General features: G+C 41.5%; 5 protein-coding genes across 10 annotated transcripts; 2 read left to right on the forward strand and 3 right to left on the reverse strand.

Annotated features, from left to right (window-relative positions):
- Positions 1–3123: 3123 nt before the first annotated feature.
- Positions 3124–13141, forward strand: LOC117155697 (proton channel OtopLc). Of its 4 annotated transcripts, XM_033331958.2 has the most exons (12): positions 3124–3447; positions 4270–4573; positions 4689–4761; positions 4856–5014; positions 5443–5663; positions 5735–5904; positions 5988–6146; positions 6490–6756; positions 7385–7635; positions 7749–7882; positions 8099–8331; positions 8416–13141. In XM_033331958.2, exons 3-12 carry the CDS (start codon positions 4730–4732, stop codon positions 8704–8706), a joined length of 1917 nt encoding a protein of 638 aa, XP_033187849.2. In that variant the 5' UTR covers positions 3124–3447; positions 4270–4573; positions 4689–4729; the 3' UTR covers positions 8707–13141. The 4 variants fall into 4 exon arrangements, with proteins under 4 accessions (XP_033187849.2, XP_033187845.2, XP_033187846.2 ...); XM_033331954.2 differs by lacking the exon at positions 4270–4573; XM_033331955.2 differs by lacking the exon at positions 3124–3447 and having other exon boundaries at positions 3734–4573.
- Positions 12839–14179, reverse strand: Roc1a (Regulator of cullins 1a). Its single transcript, XM_033332103.2, has 5 exons — positions 14022–14179; positions 13828–13855; positions 13592–13713; positions 13394–13479; positions 12839–13230 (listed from the first exon to the last, which is right to left on the reverse strand). The coding sequence occupies exons 1-5, from the start codon at positions 14112–14114 to the stop codon at positions 13218–13220; spliced, it is 342 nt and encodes a 113-aa protein (XP_033187994.1). The 5' UTR covers positions 14115–14179; the 3' UTR covers positions 12839–13217.
- A 16-nt stretch (positions 14180–14195) lies between these two features.
- On the forward strand, positions 14196–15395 carry lsn (vacuolar-sorting protein SNF8). The gene has a single exon (XM_033332102.2). It carries the CDS (start codon positions 14536–14538, stop codon positions 15289–15291), a length of 756 nt encoding a protein of 251 aa, XP_033187993.1. The 5' UTR covers positions 14196–14535; the 3' UTR covers positions 15292–15395.
- On the reverse strand, positions 15348–18140 carry LOC117155768 (uncharacterized). Of its 2 annotated transcripts, none has more exons than XM_033332100.2 (7): positions 17718–18140; positions 17560–17632; positions 17007–17487; positions 15958–16942; positions 15769–15897; positions 15541–15702; positions 15348–15475 (listed from the first exon to the last, which is right to left on the reverse strand). In XM_033332100.2, the coding sequence occupies exons 1-7, from the start codon at positions 17753–17755 to the stop codon at positions 15448–15450; spliced, it is 1896 nt and encodes a 631-aa protein (XP_033187991.2). In that variant the 5' UTR covers positions 17756–18140; the 3' UTR covers positions 15348–15447. The 2 variants fall into 2 exon arrangements, with proteins under 2 accessions (XP_033187991.2, XP_033187990.2); XM_033332099.2 differs by having other exon boundaries at positions 17560–17635.
- A 115-nt stretch (positions 18141–18255) lies between these two features.
- LOC117155769 (RIB43A-like with coiled-coils protein 2) lies at positions 18256–22846 on the reverse strand. 2 transcript variants are annotated; one of them, XM_076619579.1, is made up of 8 exons: positions 22399–22846; positions 20715–21546; positions 20407–20547; positions 20081–20226; positions 19748–19988; positions 18773–19000; positions 18515–18621; positions 18256–18439 (listed from the first exon to the last, which is right to left on the reverse strand). In XM_076619579.1, exons 2-8 carry the CDS (start codon positions 20835–20837, stop codon positions 18298–18300), a joined length of 1128 nt encoding a protein of 375 aa, XP_076475694.1. In that variant the 5' UTR covers positions 20838–21546; positions 22399–22846; the 3' UTR covers positions 18256–18297. The 2 variants fall into 2 exon arrangements, with proteins under 2 accessions (XP_076475694.1, XP_033187992.2); XM_033332101.2 differs by lacking the exon at positions 22399–22846 and having other exon boundaries at positions 20715–22388.
- Positions 22847–23037: the final 191 nt, after the last annotated feature.

A 23037-nucleotide genomic window follows, 5' to 3' on the forward strand; every position in this document is an offset into this window, starting at 1 on the left:
CACGCAGGCGTTATCAAACACGGCTTTGTCTAACTTTAATTGAAAATATTGGAATAAATCTTCCAATAGACATTGTCGAGCGAACCAGTGGCTGTACAGGCACAGTGCGCCAAGAGATAGGGGTGAGACAGAGGCTACGGGGGCGGGGGGTTGGAGGGTTGAAAACAGGGCGACAGAGCAAGGATGGGACGCGGGGCGGACGAAAGCGGGGTTGGAACGAGTAACTGGATGGCCGATGAGTGGAACAGGGACACGAACGTCAACGAGCGGGCCAGAAGAGGTAAATAGCCATTTGCGGTCGAGCTTATAGCGAAGGTTCGCTGTTCAAAAATGGCTACCGCCTTGTCGCAGTCACCGGACCGTTTTGGCAATTCGAATCAATCTCGCGCCTATTTCCCTTCCCACCAAACCAGCAGCGGCAGGGACACCTTTATTTCGTAGCCGTTGAAACAGTTTATGCCGTATCAGCGTTTCCGTCGGTGCGGCAAATGGAGTTCACCTGTGACCGTGCTCTTTCTCTTTGCCATTCTGGTCGCGTGTGTTCGACCGTGCACGCGGTTGCACAAAGTAACAGGTTATTATCGTTAGTCTCGACCGTTTCGTGTTTCACTTAGCGGTTTTCGGAAAGAGGCTTCATCCTCAACTGAAAACTATTCGTTTCGAGAATTAGGAACTTCCAGGAACACGCTGGTTGCTCACATATTTAGCGAAAATACGCGAATGCACGTACAATTTGCAGAGTTAATTAAACAAAGAAAATGAAGCGGAGGAAAAAAATACGGTGTAGTTTCGAGTGTGAAAACGTTGGCAAGTGACTAGCCGAAAAATGGCGGATCAGGCTGGCTAGGGTTGAACCGTCTCCAGGCTTCGACGGGCCTCGTTCGGAACCCCGGTAATGACGATAACGAATCGACGTAATGGCGGTAGGCAGCCGATCGTCGACTGCTGGCGACAACGCCGCCGCTTTGGAATTTGGAGCGTGGCAGAGCTACATAGGTAGGCACGAGCAACGACGATTATCGGAGTCGATCATTCAATTTTGCGCTGCAAATTGTCCGCGCCGGAAACTCATATCCGGGCACTTCCGGTTCTCCCTGGTTCCGCCCCCGGGAAGAGGAATCTGGCGAAAGGGCGGCCTCGCTGAATGGCCCGGTTCAAGAGCGAGCTAGGGACCTGAACAACGTTGACAGACTGAGAGAGAGAGAGAGAGAGAGAGAGAGAGAGAGAAAGAAACGAGACGGAGAGAGAGCTCTCTTCTGGGGAGAAAGAGAGAAGTAGAGGAAAAGGAAAGGGTGGGAAAGAGAGAAAGAGAGGCCAGGGACAGACAGGAGAGAATTGAGGAACGGAGAGGTCGCAGGTTGGATAGACAGCAACAAGCACGATTTCGATTGATTGCTCGTCGTCCTACTAGGGCTTCTCGCGTCATTACCGATCTTGCTGAGAATGGAGCCTCACCTGTGCACTATCCTGATCCTCCATTCTATTGTTGCTGTTATAATCCTTTGTCGAATGTTATTCGTTCCTCCTTTATGTAGAGGTGTTTACATTCGATAGACTACCATGTAGAAATTGCGTTTTGTTCTATCAATAGTCGGATATTCGATGCTTTTGTCGTTATTGTATTTGTTTATCGAATGTCGCTAGCTTGTACATATCCATGTACTTGCTATACGTAGGTATTTATATTTGACAAAATAATCTGTACACGATTGTCCTATCGGGAAGCAGGCGATGTTCTATGTAAAATAAGCGACGAAAAGTTACAACGAATTCGTCGTTCATTGGTTTCCTTGATTTTCGTGGTTTTTCTAACATCGAGCGTGTCTAATTCCGATTCGCGCTTTTTCTAATTCGAACGAAGGCAGGTTTCCGAATTCTCGTCCCCCAGAGTACTGATAAAATTTGATTATTAAACTGGAAGCGCATCTAATCCGCGCATTACTATTCATCGCCACACCGCCGTCAAACTGACGAATCTAGCGAAATTATTCTCGTCAATCTGTACTCTATTGGGAGGCGAATTGGCGTGTGCGCTGCTTTGCGGTCTCTTTGATCCATTCTCTTTCCTCTTTTCTTCTCGGTTCTTTTTCCGTGCAATTTCATCACGGAAAGCGACGGAAACCAGGAAATAGCTATCACGTTTACGTTTTTGCCCGAGGTCGCGAATAATCATAAAATCTTTTCTCATATCCGATTGTCGGGTGAAAAAAAAATTATTAGCCGATTAACCGCGGCGAGCATAGGGCAAAAGTGACAAGGACAACGGCGAGCCGATGCAAATCGGGATTTGTCGAATCGATCGTCGTTCGCATCGAAGCGGTGATTAGGCCACAGATACTAACTATTATCGGCTGCGCCTACAATTAGTGTCTTTTAGCAGGCACGGTCTAAATTTTCGAACTGTTTCGGCAAACACATCGTGGCGTTCCGCGTGGATGATGATACTGGCTTCATTAACAGTTTATACTCCACTTAACCGGCTCGTTTGTGCGGATTACGCTCGAGAAGATCGCCCTATAAACTCTGCCGGATCGCGAGCAGAAGTCTCGTAAAATTATGCAGAATTCGGCTGGGTCCCACTTATGAGAACGTATCGGCGAGCCGACGTCCGCCTCCATACGGATTACATGTTTTCCTATTAACGCAAATTCCATCGATACACTCGTTTCGATACAGATACAGCGGCGATTCTCGATTCGATGCGCACTCGCGATAATCTCGCGATCGTTCTTCCCAGAGTGGATCCGGTGAACGGTCACCGATGTATGAAAATTTACACGGTCCGAGCGGCTCGTCGAACGAGCGCGATTTCTTGCTTCGATTATTCCTAAAACTGCGTCGCAGAAATTGAATTCTCAGGTAATCAAGCAATACAAATGCAAATACCAGCTCGAACGGCCGCGTTATCACCGCTTCGAAATATTCCGCATAAATAAACAATCGACGGCTACGAGTTACATTCATTTACAATATCGATCGACCAACGTGTTGCCGTTAAACCGGGCGTCGTTGATCAATCAACGATCTTGACGCGCGTTCGATCGTCGAACTACACCGCAGTGTTTTTTCCCTGATATTCAGAATGCCAGGTTCCGAGGTTTCTCGCGATCTCTCGCTAATTTCGCCACGACACCAATCGTTTGTCGCGAGTTCTACGTCGAAGCGGACGCGGACGCGGTTCTCGGGTCAGAATCACGCGAGTCGCGGTCCAATTCGTCACTGTTCGCGTCGACGTGTTTCGGGGTTGATCGGTGTCGAACGATCGTTGGACGATTCGTGCGATTCGTAACCGTGAACAAATAGCCAATTATTCTTTTCCAAGTCATTACATCGTTCTGCGAGATTTACTGTTCCGTTTCATTCGTGCATCGTTCGCCTCGATTCGCCAATCAAAGCGACAGTTTGTAACGCTTCGCAACGGTGTCAGTTGATTTGTCAACGTTAGAGGTAATAACCCGTGCTATTGTATTATGCGTTGCATTTCCACCGTCCGTCCCCTGTTAACGTAACGAATTCCGTTCGAAAAACAGAGACATCGCGTATTAAACGCCTAGGATTTTCTATACAATAAATTCGAGTGACCTTTCGCTCGTTGTATTAAACGTTATATATATATATGTTATTATATATATGTATATATATGTATATATATATTGCGGAAAGTTAATTACGGCCGCGAAACTAGTCGACAGTCTACAAAAGACACTCGCCGTTAGAAATTTCGTGACGAGAACGTAACGAGGCATCGTCGACGGACGCATGAAAGCGCTTACCTTCCGCAAAGGCGTGCTCGAAGTGGCTTTTGTGCGATTCACGGCGCGCGTCACAAGAATAGTTGCCAGTATGCGTAACACCAATGGCATTACCACGCCTAGCCTCGGTTTCTCGCGAAGCGTTTGAAACGAGTGACGCGCCGATAGCGTCACACAGTTCACCAGGATTCGTTTAACGCGATTCAAACGAAAGTTGGCAAAGTTGGTCTGGTTACACGACAGCGGCAGTGTCAGTGTTGTACGGCGGGCACAAAGTCGGAAATCGCCTTCAATAAAGTGCAACTTTCGCGAGTTCGCCTCGTCGTCGTCGACTCGTCGCCGGAGTTTCGCGTTCTAAACGAGCGAAAACAACGAACAAGTTCGTCGGCTGGAGTTCTTCTCCGAAAAATTAGTCGCCAACGGAATCAGTCTCGTTGGACGAGTCGCTGGGATTTAGAGAAGGAGACGGTAACGAGAAGAAGGACGATGCGTTCCGGTAATTGGAACAATTTTTCAGGTGTGACGGTGCTGCTCTGTCACGATCGAAACGAAGAATCGCTTTTGTCGCGGCCGTTTAAACGCGACGAGGCGACCGACGAAGAAAGAAAGTTGGCCAGCCTACTAAAAATTCAAAACGCGGGCGAATTTCCTTGGGAATAAATTTCCAAGTTTCCTTCGCGAGAATAGCCGAGCAAATACGGCGTCGCGAGCTTATCCAACCCTGGAAGGAGCTAGAAAGTTTGACGCATTGCCGGTGAATAAACCGAAACGATTGTTACGCAACGTTTGCGTAAAGAAAGGGGGAAAGAACTTTTTTAACCGTACGTCGTGTGTTACGTGAATTCTATAATAGCCAAATAATAAAAGAAGGAAAAAAATGAACCGCGAGAGATTAGTTGATTTTCTTTAACGTTTCAAAGCTACCGTTTCTTTCAGCTCGTGTTATTCATCCATATCGAGGACAACGACGATAGACTATGAATAATAGTCAATCCAATATAACGACGACGTGAGTAACTGATAACAATGTACATCGCGCTATAAAACGATATAGCATCCTGATCGAAACTACATTTTCAAATAACTATACCTTGTGAAAAAAGTTGCGAGTTGAAAACTCGCGATGCGCCGACAGCGATAACCCTATCGTCAGAGGCTGATGGAAAAGAGTACGTGTTTTCGCCTCGAGGAAGAACGTCGCATCCACGGGGACAAAACATGTCCTTGACTGCCGTTATAAACCATCGACGAGGTCTTCTCGGGTAATACCAATTTCTCGTTTTCTAATTTTCTTTCGAGATATTATTCGATCATACATACGTACGTACATACACGCGATTGATATATCATATCATCGACGACATTAATAACATATCGAAACCAAAATACTATGGGGTCTTGCATGATCAACGCGATATACAAGAGCGCAGAAAGCGTATAATTTTACGATCATTGAATTCAGTTTTCCAATGAAACATTTTCAACGTGACGGTCCACTGATTCGTTTGAATTTATTTCGCTGAGTGTATTGACGCGAAATCGACCGGTTCACTACGGTTAAATACCTGCCAGGTTCTTCGCAAATGCTCACTGAAATAGCGTTCTATATGTTTTAATCGTCACGAAACGATCTCTGTCTCGAATCCAATGAACGTCAAACGCGAAACGCGAACTGATTCCCTTCCGATAGAGCATTGATTTCAGGGTTAGGCAGTAACATGTCGCTACCCTCCTGCATCCCTCAGGATCAGGAATTTCTAACGGGACACACGACAGGATGTAAAATACCGTTGTTAAACAATCGGAATCATCCGGAGAGGAACGATCACGAAAGGCAACGACCCAATTTCCTACCACTGTCACCTGTCAACACGGCTTACGTGTCTGTAAACGCTTTGGAACCAGCGAAGGGTGAGCGCGTTTTTATTTACGAAAGTGCACACTCAAAGCAATTAAGGGATGTTGAACATTTCGTTCGATAGTCAAGCAACAGATGATCGAGCAACGACCAAAATTGACAGAGAAAAGAAAGTGTCACGCGGAAATGGTGTCCATTATGAGTACTCTCTACGCGAATTTGTTGATCGTAGTTGGACTCGCTGTACCTATCACTGCTAATGTGACGGAAAGAGTTCCAGCATCGTTGAATCAGGTGCTAAGTTTTCTTATAAATATTCTTTAACGTCGTTAGAAAGGATATCATCTCGAGAAGTACGCTGTAATGAATCTGTTTAGGGTTTCTACTTGTATTTATACGTAGTCAGCGTCACGTTCGTGATCTCTTTGTACGTAATGGTATGGAGGGACAAAGCCGAGAAGAATATGGCGCGGAGAAACGAGAAGGAAGAGGCGTTAAAATTCGACGAGAAGGGCGATCGCGTGAACGCGTGTCAGGTAAATTTGCGCTTCGAAAATATTTAATCGCCTCCGAAATGAACTTGGAATCACGTCCAACGTTACCGTTACCTTTTGCACCCGCGAATGTTTGTCTTTGTCAAAGTGTCAGAAACGATCAGAGACAATCCCTTTCGCGTGTCTCGGCCTGTGCAACTGTTCGCTAACTGACAGGCCAATCATTCGTTACACCGACTCGGCCATTGAATAATTTGTACGAAAACATTTCTCATCGAGCGTGTGAATTCGCGAACAGTCCGGTACATTCTGATTAACGAGTCGCATTCAACCGCGTAACACACGTACAATACACAGATGTAAAAATAAATCCTTCTTCCCTTAGACGCAACAGTACGGCAGCTTTTGTCTGAGACTCGGCGCAGTGGGATTTGGCGCTGGCTCGTTGGTATTTACGGGATTGCAAATTGGGGCGGAAATAGCTTCCGGTCCGTTCAGGGCGATTACACCGGGTGCCAGGCTGCTGCTAGTTACGGCCCAGATGCACTTTATATTTCTCAACAGTAAAAGTCTCAACTTGGCCAAGCACGCCGCTCTCGCCAAGTTAGGCCTGATGCACATGATCGCGACTAATCTATGCGAATGGTTGCAGGTACGTGGACCGATGAATAAAATAGAAACATTTGTCATCACGAGAAGCAAGATGTTTGAACAACCTGATACATTACACACTCATCGTGTTTATTCGAAACGCGATTCAAAAGAGAAACATCGTTGCATCAACTACATAGTAGAATGATTCGAGTCAATTTGCCAGTGATCATCGCGTCATGTCCGACAACATTCGAAAACGTTTCAATGATAACCAACTCGAATAAAGGGGAAAGAACATACCAGCTACAGAAATGATATCACTTCGAACGTCAGCCAGCATTTCGATGACCATTAGCATGAACGAGCGGTTAGTGTCGATTAAACGTATTTACCATTTATCGAAGCCGAATTCGCTGTTTATTTCTGTATTCATAGAAACGCGCGCTACCGGTTTTAACCAACACTAGGTCTCATTTTCACGTGGAAATGGAAATAGTCGCGTATCAACGACCGGGTACAGTTACAACTCGTGGCTTTTGATCTTTGTGTTATGAAAAAGCGCGAGAGCGAGCAACGCGATTCCGTCGCGCAGCCGATGTTTTCACCGTTGTGTTTCCGTCACGTCGATACGCGTGCGTCAACGTGAATTTTTCACTAGTCCTCAGGCATTCCGTTTGTTTGCCAAGGCGTTGGTCGAGGAAACGCAACACGAGATCGATCAGCTGGGCTACACGCACGACGACGATGACGGTATCCTCAAGTCGCTTCTGAGAGACGCCAGCCCGTTCCTTTTCCCGTGCACAATTGAATTCAGTTTAATTTGCGCGGTGATACTGTTCGAGATGTGGAAGAGGGTGGACGAGAAGATCGATGCTAAAAGCGAGATCCCGACGAGATCTTCGTATCACCTTAGCATAGATTGCAGCAGCTCTCACAAGTCAGCCTGGAAATTTAATTAGTCCGATAGAATTCCCCGTTAATTTGTTAATGCGATATCGTTGAGATTTCAAGATTGTTTCGTTCCGACGTTTCCTTCTCGACGTTTTTCAGAGGTCTCTTTGGCGGAATTCTAGTCGTTGCCGCGACGATATTGAGCTTGATCATGTTCTTCGTGCTGAAGGAGGCCAAGATGAAGATCGCGATCGTTCAGGTTACCTCGTTGGACGCGACTATACTTATGTTAGGTAAGTGGCGATATTTTATGGAATTATCGTATCGTATCGTATGTCGCTATTTTGAAATTTACAGTTAACGGAGATCAATGATCCGCTTTGTCACCAAGATATTTTCGGTATTAAATTTCAGCGAACATCATGCGTTAAAGTCGCTCAAAACATCATAAAATCCCAATATTTTTCTGTTTTATTCTTATAAATCAAAGAAACGATCAACGATCGTAGGTATGATCGCTTCGGTCGCTGGGACATTGAAATTGCAAGCGTTGCAGCAAAAGATTATCAAGCCATCGGACTTGGATACCACCCTGTTGGCGGCAGCTCAAGCTGGGGTCTATCTGCATTGTCTGTTCGGAGTTGTTGGTGATATATTAACAATGGGTCCGACCTGGGTACTATCGCTTATCACAGATTTATTGGCCCTGGTACAGAGCACGAGCCAGACACTGCTTATTAAAGTAAGAAATTGATAGCACGAAGAATAAAATCTTGCGCTATCGACAGGTAGAACAATCGTCTTTCGACTATTCAAAAATTTGTAGAATGCGTGGGGAAGACGTTGCTCCAGAAACGACAAGCCTGGCAAGGAACTGATCACCTTTCTGATAGTCGTGAATATCGCCCTATGGACAGTGAACACACTGGAGAAATCTCGTGCGGGGGTTCGTCCGGATCATTTACGGTTCTTCGGTGTATGGGCATGGACCATCATAACGCACGTGTCTATGCCATTGGCTATATTCTATCGGTTTCATTCGGCGATATGCCTGTTCGAAATATGGAAGACGTGTTACAAATGTAGATCCAACAGCGTCGTTCAAACTCCTTACTAAGTTATCCGATTCAAAACGATGACTTTATAGTACGGTTATTTTGATAAAATTGTTACTTTTCATAAAGAGTACATGTAAAGCACACAAAGAAATTGCGTTATCCTTCGACGTTCCTTAATTACCATTTAACTTGGCAAACACAAAAGAGAAAGAGAAAGAGAGGCAGAGAGAACAGGAAAAAAAATGAAGAAAAGAGGACTGGCGATCCTTCGCAAATAACAACGTTACAAGACACAAAAGGCAAACTTGTCCGCAACGTTTACTACCTTGCACGGGAACTTCTAAGCTGGCGCCAAAGACAAAGGGTAAAAGGGCCGTTTCAAAGCCTTCTTCGTTGGCTGCGACGATGTTGGCGAGGACGAGGACGAGGACGAGGACGCGACGTGCCATGCTCGACGCAAATCGATAGAGGTGCGTACTTTTATCGGTGTACCACAGAGAAAAGATAGACGGTAACGATGATGGTGGACGGTCGACAGTTTGATACGGTTTACGGTAAACACATTTCGGTAGCAATCACATCACGAGGCAAGCAAGCCTCGCTGCAGCGAGAAGTAGGTGATGCTTCGGTGGTTGGAGAAAGCGAGCGAGTGGACGGTGAAGAGCTCTTAGCCAACCCTTTGTTGCTCCTGCCACCACTATTGCACCCTCTTCCTTCATCACCCTGCCGGTCCCTCTGCTCTGCCCTCTTTAACTCCTACCCTAAACGTAGTGGAGGCTGTACTCTTGACCAAAGGCTTCTGATTTACTTAGCCTATCGAGTGCTCTCGGACTCGTCCACCAAGAATACCGTGTACGCGTCCCGCCCGTGTACCTTGTGTTCCGAAATTTCGAACTTAATGCTCCACTTACTGCCCGTCTACCTTCCGCGTCAAGATTTCGAAGACCTGATTGCGTTCGCCCTCGTATAAATAAATTTTTCAAGTAAAAGATCGGAACATGCTTAATTACCCACGGGGTTGAGGGGTTTCTTTCATCGGAAGAAAGCGTAACTATTAGTCGGAAAACTGAAAGCAATAATTGTTGGGAAGAATTTAGCACAAAAACATGTATGAATCTTGGGCGAAAGGAGAAAGAACAGAGGGTGTTAGTAACAGCCGTCACAATCCTCTAACGCTCGTCGTAGCTTTTGTTTTTTTTACGGATTTAACCAGGATTTACCGTCTCTACGACCGCCTAGCTGCGCGACCTACCACCACCAGCATCGGATACAATCTGCAACGCGCGCATGGAAAACGTTCGGCTTCCAAGGAAACGTGAAATCTTAGATTTGCCCGGCTTTCGTTGGATATCCTGAACTACGTAAAAAATACTCGCACGAATTTTTAGGAATTTTTAGGATCGACAAGTCGGAAGCGGAACGAATGAAATTCGTAGGACAATCTAGCGCCATAGGTCGTAATCCATTTACCTAATTTAATTGGCAGTAGAATTTAAAGTTGCACCATAAGCGGTGACCGTAATTGTCGTATAACGAGTCATCTATTAACGATAATAGTTATTATCGGACTGAATCGGCCACGCAACGAGAATATCGATTATTATTAACGACGAGATTATTTATAGCGGGGACACCTTGAAAGCGAAATAATCAAGGACTGTGTGAATTTGCATTTAACATTCGATGAATACGAAACGTTTCGCGCGAGTTTGACCGTTTGCGCGATAATTCTTGGACGAGGCACGATGCTCCTTGTATCGGTCACGGAAAAATCTTGCAATTTATCGGCTCCTGTCCTGTAACTCTCGTCGATTCGAAAGTCCACGTTGGCAGAAAGGAACCAAGCGTGGAAAAGGAAGAAAAGGCGATGCGACAACGACGGGACCAGGAAACCTTGATATATCCTCCAAACACAAGAAGAGAGAACGTCTTGGCGGATTTATCGGAACAGCAGATAATGGATGGTCTCCCAGCAGGGGAACTTTTTTGAATAATATAACGTACAACTAGCGGAAATGCTTCGATTTTATGGCGAATTGAAATACGCTTATACCTTCTCCTCTTTGTCCTTTTCTCCGGTAAATACTGCAATAAAATAATCGCCCGCCGAAAGGAATAGCCTCTTGTTGTCGCCCACGGCCATCAGCGGAGGACCGAAAACGTATCGACACGTGAAATCATTAAACGTTCGAAATAAAATTATCTCGGCGAGAGCGGAGCGTAAAGGAGCCATGCGAAGGGTCAGCGGCGATTCTCTTTCTCGACCCAATTACACGAGGCTTTAATGAATTTTCGATATGGTCGTAGCTGCCCGCTACGACGCGTTGATAAAAAGAACGAGGAAAAACAAGTAAACTATTCGGTCGCTGTCGATGTAACTGAAATAAGGAGAAACAGCGTGAAGGTGGAGAGGGAGGGGTAGACTTTGACGAAAAGATATGACAGTGGTATTGAGTGGAACGACTCTACCCGACAAATACCACTGGCGGAGGTCGTCGATTGGACGATCCTCGGGAATGTATTTAATTCGATTGGACTCTGCCTCCATCTGGACGAGACAAGAGAGAAGAAGGGAGGGTAACTCGCAGCAAGGACGAGGGAACCTCTGTTTCCGGCGGAAATGAGACCTTCGCGACTCGTACTCCCATCCTCCGCTACCAATTTTGCCTCCTCCTGAACGCTTTCTCGAACCTCTTCGATCAGTCTATGGCCGTTTCCCTAACCGAGCTATCTATCTATCGCTCTCTATCTCGAGGGTGAGAATGCAAATCGTATTTATATTGTATCTCACGCGACCAGGTAAATATTTCAAGCAGCCATAGTTAGCCGCGTTTCGTGCGAAACTTGCTCTCTGGAAATCATTGAAATCCGCTTGCCGAATTACCCGCGTTTCCCGCTCTTTCCAGCTGCCTCGTCCCTCATCCATCCCGATCCGTCCCTTTCCACGTTTCGCTCTCTTTCAAATATTTAAATTATAAATATTTACCGATGTCGCGAAACTCTAGTTTCTGACCGAAACGTGCGACTGAAAGCAGACGTTGTAATTTGACAGCGATATTATCATTATTGGACGACCGTTTATTGCGATTTATTGAAATACATGGCCGTGCGTCGGGCAAATTGGAACTTAAACAAATCCCATTTCTACGATGATACCGTGTTTTCTATTATAGCAGTGACTGCGTAGGAGAGTAGGAATGGTAAGCTTAGTAAAAATAAAAAAGACATTAGCGGAAGAAAAAAAAGGAAAAAAAGAAGGAAGGTGAGACGAGGTAAAGTCGGAGCCGGAAAGACTTACTAATGCTCCGTCGCAGCTCTGCTGAATGTCGCTTGGTCTCCATGGATGTAATTTTCACTGTATGCCCGGATTAGAAGCCAGCTCGTCGGAGGCTCCTCCACGGTATGCCGCTTGATAAGTATTGCCCCATACCTCTTGAATACACTAGAACTGGAAAAGGGATTCGAGATGATCTCAAAGCGGTCGATTGGCCTCGACGTGACGTTACGGGTCACGGAGATAGGCAGCTGTTATGTCTCATTAAAAATCCAGGTGCTATAATAGCGCGGATTAATGATAAGAGCATAAAGGCAGGAGAATCATGTAGGTTGTCAGAACGTAAAAGCTATTATTACGATACCTGTCGTTGCCATTTCGATGAGATTGAGTTTACTTAACGTCTCGAGAGAAAAATATCCATCAATCTTTCCAAAGAAGTAGATCTTAAGAAACCAATACTTGATACGCATACTTTTATATATAAATTTATCTATATTTAACACGCGTGTACACAATTTTTGCGACACGGTCAATGTAAAGGATATTTTACCTAAAGATATTGAAACATCTTTCTTATAGGTCTTGTGTGTGTCGGTGAAACCAATATCTATTTAAAGTAAAAAAATTGCTGATCGAAAGAGTGGATTACGTGAATTCACCGTTCTTGAGAAGGGCAAGGACAAAACTTTTGCTAGATGGTATTTCTTACAATCAGATAAGCGGATCATTGGAAAATTCGGTAAAAAAATAATCCTAGGGAAAAATGCACCGGCGTAAGATACTTCTATATCTCTGTATTCGGCTCTTTAACTCCAAATGATGCTGTGAAAAAAAAATGTAAAATTATAGTTGTGTGTAGAGGTAGAGGTGTGCTTTTTAATGAAACGATGTGAAAAAATATATGGACTAAATAATTATTTAATTTATTTTCCTTTATTTATGTTCTTAGGACTAAGAAGTACATTGTCATATAATGCATAACGGATAAGATAAGAAACTTTCAATAGCTCATAGTTTTAGTATTCGCTGTTTTAACTCAATAGATAGATCATTATAAAGTTGATACTGCTGGTGCAATAATGTTTTAATCACGTTGTGTTTCAAGCAAATTTGTAATTTATTTTCCTTGCCAAAAGCACTGCGATGACGCTTGTAGATATGCCGCCGATTTTTTTTTTTATGATGCTGTTACGTCGATTATTTAAATGTCTTTTATTCACATATGTAGTTAAACTTGCATCGGCTTTGGCATTCTGGAGGGTTCGGATGTTCGTGGTAGTTGAACACACTCAGCTAATGACCGTATCTAAAATAAATATAACAGTTGCATGTCGCAGTTAGTATATATATAAAACAGAAAAGTTATACAAAATATATGAACATTTTTTGTGCTTCTTCTACAAACACACAATTTTCAAAAGCTTTAAGAAGCCTGTTGTGTATTGTTGTTTGTTGTAAATTGTACTCACTTTTGGAACTCCCACTCTCGATTATCAAGTGGACAAACTTGTCGAGTCTTCAACCAACGTGAGATGCAATGGAAATGGAATGCATGCTATGCGAAAAAAAAGTGTAAAAAATTAAAATAAAAAAGTTAAAATATTTTACTTCTGCTGTTGATACTAAATGTGTATTGTAACAAAATGCTATAACGATAAAATGCATACATTGCATACACCCCAAGCTACGGTACATTCTTCGCTAGTAGCTGACGCTTGATTTGCTTGACATTCAATACATAAATCCATTATATGATTGCGGCAGATCGCGCAATTATCTACTACAATATCTGTAAAATAATAAATTTTATAATTATTGGAAAAATCTTGCGACATAGGTATTAAATTAACCATATTATTTTTTACAATAAATTATATATATAATGTAATTTTCGAATACGTACCCCACGCCCAAAGGGCCACAGCATTCCACTGTAATATAAAATTTCGTATTTTCAATTAAATATTACAGATAAACCATGCGAATATAATAAAAATGACAACGCAAAAATGAGGTTAGAATTCGTGGATTAATTTCTTAAAACTTTTTAAATTTATAGGAGATTTATGAAATATTTTCCTAATTTCTTTGTCTCACCTTTTTTACTTCGAAACGTTTTTTCTCTCCTTTACTACTACTCGAAGTTGGTAAATCACTTTCTTCATCATCAATTTCCATTGCCGACGCCATATTTAAATTTTGATGTCTGAAGCCAACTGATACCTGACACCTTGTGTAAGAGATTCGAAGTACAATGTATAGGCGATACGAAGGCACGAATCTGTACGAATGTATTTACAAGTTACAAGTTTTTTCAATTATTTAACATTTTGTGCGCGTCATAAATTGTCATATTGTATAAACATCAATACCTTCATTTCGTATTGAAAACAATGTTTAGGAATCAAAGTATCTATTGTAGAAACGACATATAGTACTATGTCATTGTATCGACATTAGGTTATGTTTTTGAAGAGGACCTAATGCATGAAGGAACATGACAGTTACTTCGACCATTTAATAACTAGATAAGACCATTTTAATTTTGTTTCGGTGTAATTTCTAATCCGTACTTTTGTAATTCGTAACACAGTATAAAATATATTGCACGATGAGGCGAAAGGCAGGCGTTGGTGCTATTCAAAAACAAAAGCTGGAGCGAGAAAAATATAGAGATAAGGGAACTGAGATTCAAGAAAATCAGTTTGAGCAAATGACAAAGCATATGGAAACATTTCGCGTGAATTTAGAAGAATTCGCCTCAAAGTATAAAAATGAAATTAAGAAGAATGCACGCTTTCGGCGGCAATTTACTGAAATGTGTGCATCAATAGGTGTAGATCCTTTGGCCTCGGGTAAAGGATTTTGGTCAGTTCTTGGCATAGGAGATTTTTATTATGAACTTGCTGTTCAAATTGTCGAAGTTTGTATGGCTACAAATTATAAAAATGGTGGATTGATATCATTGGACGAACTTAGGACAAGATTGATACAAGCCAGAGGCCGTAGGAAAGAACACCAAGAGATCTCAAATGAGGACTTATTAGCCGCAGCCAAAAAATTACGAATTTTTGGAAATGGATTTTCTATTGTTCCAATTGGACGTGGCAAGCATTTAGTACAATCTATTCCTGGTGAATTGAGTATGGACCATACTGCTGTGTTGCAGCAAGCTAGTTTATCTGGAAATGCATATATTTCAAGAAATATGCTGTGCAAGGAGTTAAAATGGGAACCAGATAGAACGCAAAAAGCCTTGGACCACATGGTAAAAGAAGGACTGGCATGGTTAGACGAACAAGGTGAAAATGAAACATTATATTGGTTTCCTAGTTTATTTACAGCCTGCATTGTATCTAAAGAGTAAGCACAATATTGACTTTACTATATATAGATAGACAGTGTTTAAAAAAAGGATATCTGTAGCATAAAATGTATTTTTATTGTGAATAAATTTACATATTCCTGTAATATGTACATGATGAAACATCCATTATAAAATTCTTGTAGATGCAGAAAAATATCACTTAATTTCATTTGGTTCATTAAATCTAAAACAAAATATCCATAGTTAGTCCAAAATATCTTATATTACATGAATACAGTAAATACAGACTTCTGTATATCCTCAATTGCATGTTGTGCCAATTGTTGTTTGCAAGTTAATAATTCTCTATTTAATTCGTTATTTTCCTTCTGTAAGAAATTTATCTTTCCCCTGAGTTCTTTAGATTTCCCTTGAAATTTAACTGTCAAAGATTTTGCTTCATCCCTCCATCTAAAATGTAAAATAACATAATGATACAGATAATTTCTCATTTACATCTGGAAAAAGTTTATGTACTTTTTACTTAATTTTTGGTGAACTTGAACGTGATTGATTAACTCCTTTGTTTTTCTATCAAATTTCTCTTGCAATTTATTCATATAATCTGATAATGCAGACTGACAACAATGACATTTGTTTTCAACTCTGTAATAGAAATATTTTTTATAATATCGCTTGACTTAATAAATATTTGTATTTACTTACGTAATATCAAAGCTAGGCTTATTTTTGACATATGGATTTATTCCATCAGTAATGTCATCTCTAAATTTAGTTTCCTTTATACAAGTTGCTTTATGAAGATTAACTTCAAGTTCTTGAATTTTATTTTCAAGAGAGTGCCTTTCATTATCTCTTTTCTGTATTTCATACTCAAAATCATGTTTCAATGACTTTAATTGCAATACAAGATTTTCTTTATCACCTAATGTTTTAGCTAATTGATTCTCTAAATCCGAATATTGTTTCATTATATCTTTATTTTTATGATCAGCTTTATTCATCTGATCTTGTATGTTACTAGTTTGCTGTTCCTCTAACTTCTGTAATTTATCATTTGAAGTACCCAGCTTACTCTCAAGAACAATAATTTTTTCTCTTAATTGCTTAATTTCCATATCATATTTATTTTTAGCTATTGTTTCATCGTATACTTGTAACTGAAGTTCCATACGTTTGGCTTTTTGTTCATATTCTAATACTTTCACATTTAAATCTCTACGTATTTTGTTTGATTCTTCTTCAGTAAATTTCAATTCTCTCTGAGCTTTTTCTGCTACTGTTATTTTTGCCTTTAGTTCTGCCTTAAGTTCATTGATCTCTGTTAGATACCTTTTTGTATTTAACTCAATCTCATCTCTTGTTTTTTTATTCAACTCTTGTATTTTTACATCATATTCATTACCTATTACATTTAGTCTCTGTTCTAATCTGGCTTTTTCTTCCAATACAAGAGTTTCACGACGAAGCACCAAATCCTTTTCTCTAACTGCAGATTCTATCAATTCAATAACTTCTCCCATCTTAGTCTTTGTTTCCTTGTCTCTTTCCATTACGTTTGCAGCATATGTTCTAACTTCATTCAACTGTTTTTCTAATTCTAATTTTGCTTGTACCATTTTATTGGTTTCTGTCTTGGCATAAGCTAATTCCTGTTTTAACGTTTCTATCGTCAGCTGGTTATTCCTGTCTTTTTAAAAAATAAAAATAATGTCTCTATTTGTTATTGCAAATTATAAATAGATGTTACTGACCTTTATCATGGGCGCTCATTTCAAGATCTTTATATTTTTCCAAAAGTTTATCCTTTTCATTAGACAAACTGCTAATTTTTTCTTTACTACTTTCATACAGTGTTTGATGTTTGATAAAATTATCTTTGGCCAACGCAAGTTTTTCCTCTAACATTCTAATAGCTTCCGAGTAACTTTCCTTAATAGCATTTGTTTGTTCTTGATGAAATTTTGTCCCTTTCCCATACACATGAAATCCTTTTAATTGATCTTCCAAGGCACTTACAGTATCCAGGGAAATATGCCATAGTTGCAAAGCTGAATCTTTTTCTGTTTCTAACAGCTTAATACGTTCTTGTAAATTTTTTATTTCCTTTTTATGTGCATCTTTGTCATCACATTCTTCTAAATGAATACGATTCAGGGATTCTTTTATATCGGTAACCTTTTGATTCTCATTTCGCAGAATTTCTAATTCAACTCGCATATTGTATTGTTCTGTCTAGAAAGTGGATATATAACAAATATTTTTAGGTGCATATATACAATGTTTTAATTTGTACAAACGGTATACCTTGCATAAGTGCAAATCTCGTTTGAGGTCCTCCACAATTTCATATTGTTCTTCGAGCAACGTATCCCGCTCGCTGCTATTGATAAAAAAAACTTACCAAATATATTTATCATAAATAAAACAAAGAATACAGGAAGATATATAACCTTAAAGCTAACCTTTGTTTCCGAGCATCATCGTGTTCTGTATCGAGCATTTTATCGCTAGAATGATTTATGTTTCGCAATATTATGTTGCGTCAAGGAACATGATGAAAGATATATTGTACGTTTAATTTACATTTGCAATGTTTCGGGAGATATTTCAAGCAACATCATTGAAGCCGGACGCGTAAACATCAACAATGTTTCATTTTACCGATAGCGCACAAATGCATGCATTCAACAGGATGGTCGATAATAGTACATAAAATGTTAATATCCTGCAGTATATTTAAAGCATTGCAATAAAATCGTACATTAAAATTCCAAATTCATGTGATTGTCCGTAAAACTTTCTCTGTTATAAAATACAAAACATGATGTGCAAGCAGATGATATAATACCGACTGAAGATGATTCATGTAGCGGCAAATTTATCATTTACCAACAAGCCAACATTTCGAATAATCGTATTCGATTACACGTAGAAAATGCGCGTGAAAAGGTAAAAGTATACAAGTTATGAATAGTAAGTATAAAATATACGTATCCATATAAAAAAAAGTCATTTATTCGTATCATTGTATAAGCTTTCGTTTTAGCGGGCGTCTCTGTTAAATTGTTCAAAAAAGGCTGCAGTCGGTTTGTTTTTGTAGAGCACACGGTTCAGATAATCCTGATGAGATTTGTGCTGTTGCGCGAGTTCCAAGTTCTCCTCTGCTATCTTCTTCTTAATCTCTCTGCAACGTATCGATTTATTCAAATCCCTTTTTTTTTTGTTATAATTCAACAAATGTTTAACCTAAACCTCTTACGTTCTTCTCCGGTCAATTTCACGTTGATACGAATCCGCTATCTCTGCCTGGGTGTTCATTAGCCGATCCCATTCCTCGTCCCTTCGCTTCTCCTCTAATCTCATTTTCTGGAAAAAGAGGTTTACCCTGAGCGAGCCAAATTTTTTGTTCCCCTGGCCGTGCCCTCGCATGGCCGTGACAACGGTTGGCACTGTTTCAACCATCCGCGGCGCATCGTTAAAACCGCGCAAAACAAGCGTTCATTCCATCGGCTTTTACCTCGATTTCTTTCAGCTGCTGTGTTTGCGCCTCTCTGAAAACCCTAAGCTCGTCCGCAGTCATGCCCTTGTAACGTGAGGCCAACGGTTTGTGCGGTCCATGAGTGCTCTCCGCCTGCTCTTTGGCTTCCGTAAGGAAGTCCCCAGTCACGTGATTGTAGATATCCGCCTTCTTGTCCTCCTCCTCTTGAAGGGCTTCGCAGTGGCGGCGGTACTTCTGCTCCTCAGCCTGTCGCAAGGGGACGAAAAACGAAGCCGGTCATTCGACTAAAACGCACGATCCAACGGAGCGTGACAATTTAAAGAGAAAAAAAAGTCAAGGATCAGAACGTGTAGGAAGAGTCGGGGAAGCGACTGAAGGATCGTTCGTCGTGTTGTTACAGAGACTCGTACGTCGATGACGTCACCAAGTTTGCTCATCGACCGTAGCAACCTCGTCGTTGCTGTAAACGGTGCTCACCTTCGGCGAAGGTTTATGTTAACTGTGTAGCCCGTGCTCGGGACGTGTTAAACGACGAAGCGACAATAACTCCGTCTCGTCGGTGCAGTGACACCGAGGGAATTCATCAGCGAACAGAATAGAACAGCCGTATCAAGTACAACGAGATTTTGCCACCGTTGAACTTTGACATTTCACGGTTCGTCGTCATTGGCTCGTTCGCGACGAGAGAAGAGACAACAAGAGAGGGAGGGCTTTAAATCAATTAATGAGATGAAGTACCATCGAGCACTTAATTATCTGAATTCACACTTTCTCGTCGTTCACGAACAACGACTAGTACGCAAATACCTAGAAGAGGAACACGACAGGGAAACGGATCTCCGTCTGTATGAGAAGGAAATTCGATTCTCAAGCCGTGTTCCCCGGCTTGTAAAATACAATCGTCAGATAATAAGATTCTTATCTTTTTCTTGCAGTTCCTGACGCTTTGTTCCCGATTGTTTCGTCGAAGGACTAAATAGGAGAAAGCCTTACCAGAGCTCGATTAAATTGCGCGGTGGCTTCGTTCAATCTTCGACGACAGTCCCGTTCCATCTGATCTAACGCCATGGCACGCTTGTCCCTGGAGATGACAGCTGCTTCGTACGCTTTCTCGGCTTCCTCGCGTTCCCTCTCCGCCTGCATACGTTCGTTCTTTTGCTTTTCGATCCACCACCTCATCTCTTCTTTCTGCGCTTTCGACCGTTCTTTTGCATTATCGTCCTCGCCCGCGAATCTGCAGCATTCGACCATCAAATATTTAACATCGTTCCTTCTCAAGCTCGAGGAGATTCTCACGCGAATGAAATTTACTACGACAACATTTACTTCTGTCCAAAACCAGCTTCAAAAGAAAGGTCGACATCGCCTTTTTTAAGAGCAGTCGGATCGTAAAGATCGAAATCCCGACGCTGTTCAGCACGCTGATACTGCTGTCTAAAGTGTTCGATCTCCTTATTTATATTTCGCCTTTCCTGGAAAATCAACAAATGACAAGGTGTAACGTGGATTCCGCTAACAAAGTATTGAAAAGGTAAGAAACGCGCAAAGAGCAACGAGTACGCGAACAAAGTCGGAATTTTTAACGATGACACTGCAAAAGACAATTAATCATCCGGCCGTTTACTTTTTACCGTCCATAATTGACAGTTTACCTCTTCTTGTTCTTTTTCCAGCAGTAAAGCGACCTTACTACTGCGAATCAAATTCTCGTCGAGCTGAGATTCTCGGGCCTGTTCCAGCTCACGCTGCTGCTTCTTTTCCGCGACCTGTTTGTCCAAGAATTCCTTGTCTATCTGCGGGTGTTACGGATAAAAATTATTATGCCGGACGTTCTCGAAAGCGCAGCATGATATATCGTTCTTTCGCGTGCGTATACACTTATCGTTTTTGTCCTTCATGCACGATCGATCTGTAACAGGTTATCGTGCTCGATGGAAACACTTTGCTCCTTCAGACTTACTCCGATTTTCCTGAATCGTGGATTGAATATTCGTTCCTTTCTTTCCGCATCTATCTGCCGTCTGCGCTGAATGGATGCGGCCAGTTTCAGGTCTTCTTTGGTCGCGGTTTGAAACTTCAGCATCGTGCCAAATTCGATCTACGTGAGGACGAGCGTAACCAGAGCCCGAGTGTCAGCTAGCCACGAAAGCCGCAAGAATCACGTGGAATTCGTTACCATGGAGCGTTTGAGCGATAAACATGGCGTTACCTTGTCAAAATCTAACGCGTTCTTCGTATCGAAGCAGAGGATGAGAGATTCCTATTTATCGATTAAGAAGAAATTTGGACAATTTTACTTTTATCTACACAAATCGGTCGATAATGTTGGATTGCTTTTAATTAATCGTAAACACGTGATTATATTATATAAAGCGTGATATTAACGCCATTAATCATGTTCGAATTCAGGCGATAGTAGCATCTATTTGACGCACGTATATAGAGTGCTAATAAGAATATTTGCATGAAAAAGTCACGTGAAGAGCAGATGTTGAAGGAGTAAACATGTGTCGTACAACGTATCTGTTGACTCGGCGAAAGTCATTACGGATGATTCGTGACTTTACGTTTCTGTATTATCACGCTTCTGTGAACGCCTGTATCGATCGTATATACATATGTACGTAGTTCATAGCGTGTTGGCGACCGCCTACAATTGCAGAGCTTACGACAGGAATAAAGAACGAATTTAGTCGCCTTCTTTGATTTCTTTGTGTGGACGTTGTGCTTCGCGTGACATCGTGACTCACGGAGCCGTCGTTGTCGCATCGTTTTCTTCGACAATGAGAACTCTGTAATGAGAACGAATTACGAATCAAACGTAAGCATAGATTTTAGAGCGGCGTCGAAGGCACGTGGAAGCCACGAGAACGCCACATTGTTTATTAAATATTCTAGGCTCAAATCGTTTTGCGCGAATCGCGAGAAGCTCGAATAAATGGTCGTGAAAGGCAAAGCCTCTTTACGGCTTCCAGCTGGCTACGATGAAAAGAATATTATACGCTGTTGGTACGCGTTGCCATAGATTTTAAGGAAATACTCGCCTCGTTTCCTCTTTTATCGATTCGAACGAACGGTGCAATTTGTGTCTCTTATTTTATCCAAAGATTCCGCTATGCCGTTAATACTGCCGGAAAGTGAAAAAAGAAACGCGCTAACAGACGAGATTTCACTGATCTTTAATTACAGGGACGTAACCGGAGGAAAAAGCGATTCGTTTATTACCGTACGATAGGTCTGTTTCCTGTTAATTACATCGCTACCACGATGATTATGGGAAACGTTTCGATGATACTCGCGTTGAGAGTTTCGTTCGACTACCTCGACCATTGATATTCTTCTATGCGTCATCGAACGACGTTCAACGACGAGCAACAGTTTTCGAACAATGCGAACGAATATCGATGCTGTCACGAATTTTGCGCTCTTATTAGAATGTGTTAACACGATCGTGGTATTGTATTCGCGGCTAATGATTCTAATTGTTCGCTTAATGGGAAAACGCACGTGCCTTCGGTTGACCTATATTTAACGTATCGGGCCATATGGTTGGAGATTGCCAGTGCAGATCATGGAAAAGAGGTTACACGAATAACTGTCTATCTATAACGTGGAAGGAGACGATCAAGGTAAAAGATACAAACCCGATGGTTTTTGTAGCAAATTCAATTTTGTATGTTTAAAACGAGGGAGTTCGGATTTTAACGCGCAAAGGATCATAACGATACAACTAGGAGTTGTTTGCGTAATTACGATAAACCGAAGAAAAAGTAGTCTTCTCACTTTCCTTTTCCTTAAGTACTCTTAATAACGAATATAGATTAAGGTACAAGAGTTGCACGTTTCCTGTATAACGATTCGAGTTCAGAGAGTGAGGTTTGCCAGAAATAAAACTCTCCTTTGAAGCACGAGACGTCTATTTGTGTCATATTTTCGCAATGGCAAGTTGAGAAACTTAAAGAGCAGTCGTTTCTGCAAAAATACGTTCTTTGAATGTATACGGAGTTGCCGATTAAAAGAATCGCTTCATTAAAAGTTCACTCTTCCAAAGAAGAGTTTATTTAAGATTGAAAAAAGATACTAATTGTTTCTGTTTTCCAGTTATGTTTACCTACCGTATGGCTGTCGATATTAATGAAAGATAAATAAAATTGAATGATATCTCGAAATGCCTGACAGAACTAAGAATTCACGCGCCAATTAAAGAAAAAACAAATGCACACATGTATATCTGTCTGTATGGTGCAAAACTTTAACGTTATAAGAAGTACGAAAGAACAAAC

Source organism: Bombus vancouverensis, chromosome 6 (assembly GCF_051014615.1).
Source record: "Bombus vancouverensis nearcticus chromosome 6, iyBomVanc1_principal, whole genome shotgun sequence".
NCBI classification, from domain to species: domain Eukaryota; kingdom Metazoa; phylum Arthropoda; class Insecta; order Hymenoptera; family Apidae; genus Bombus; species Bombus vancouverensis.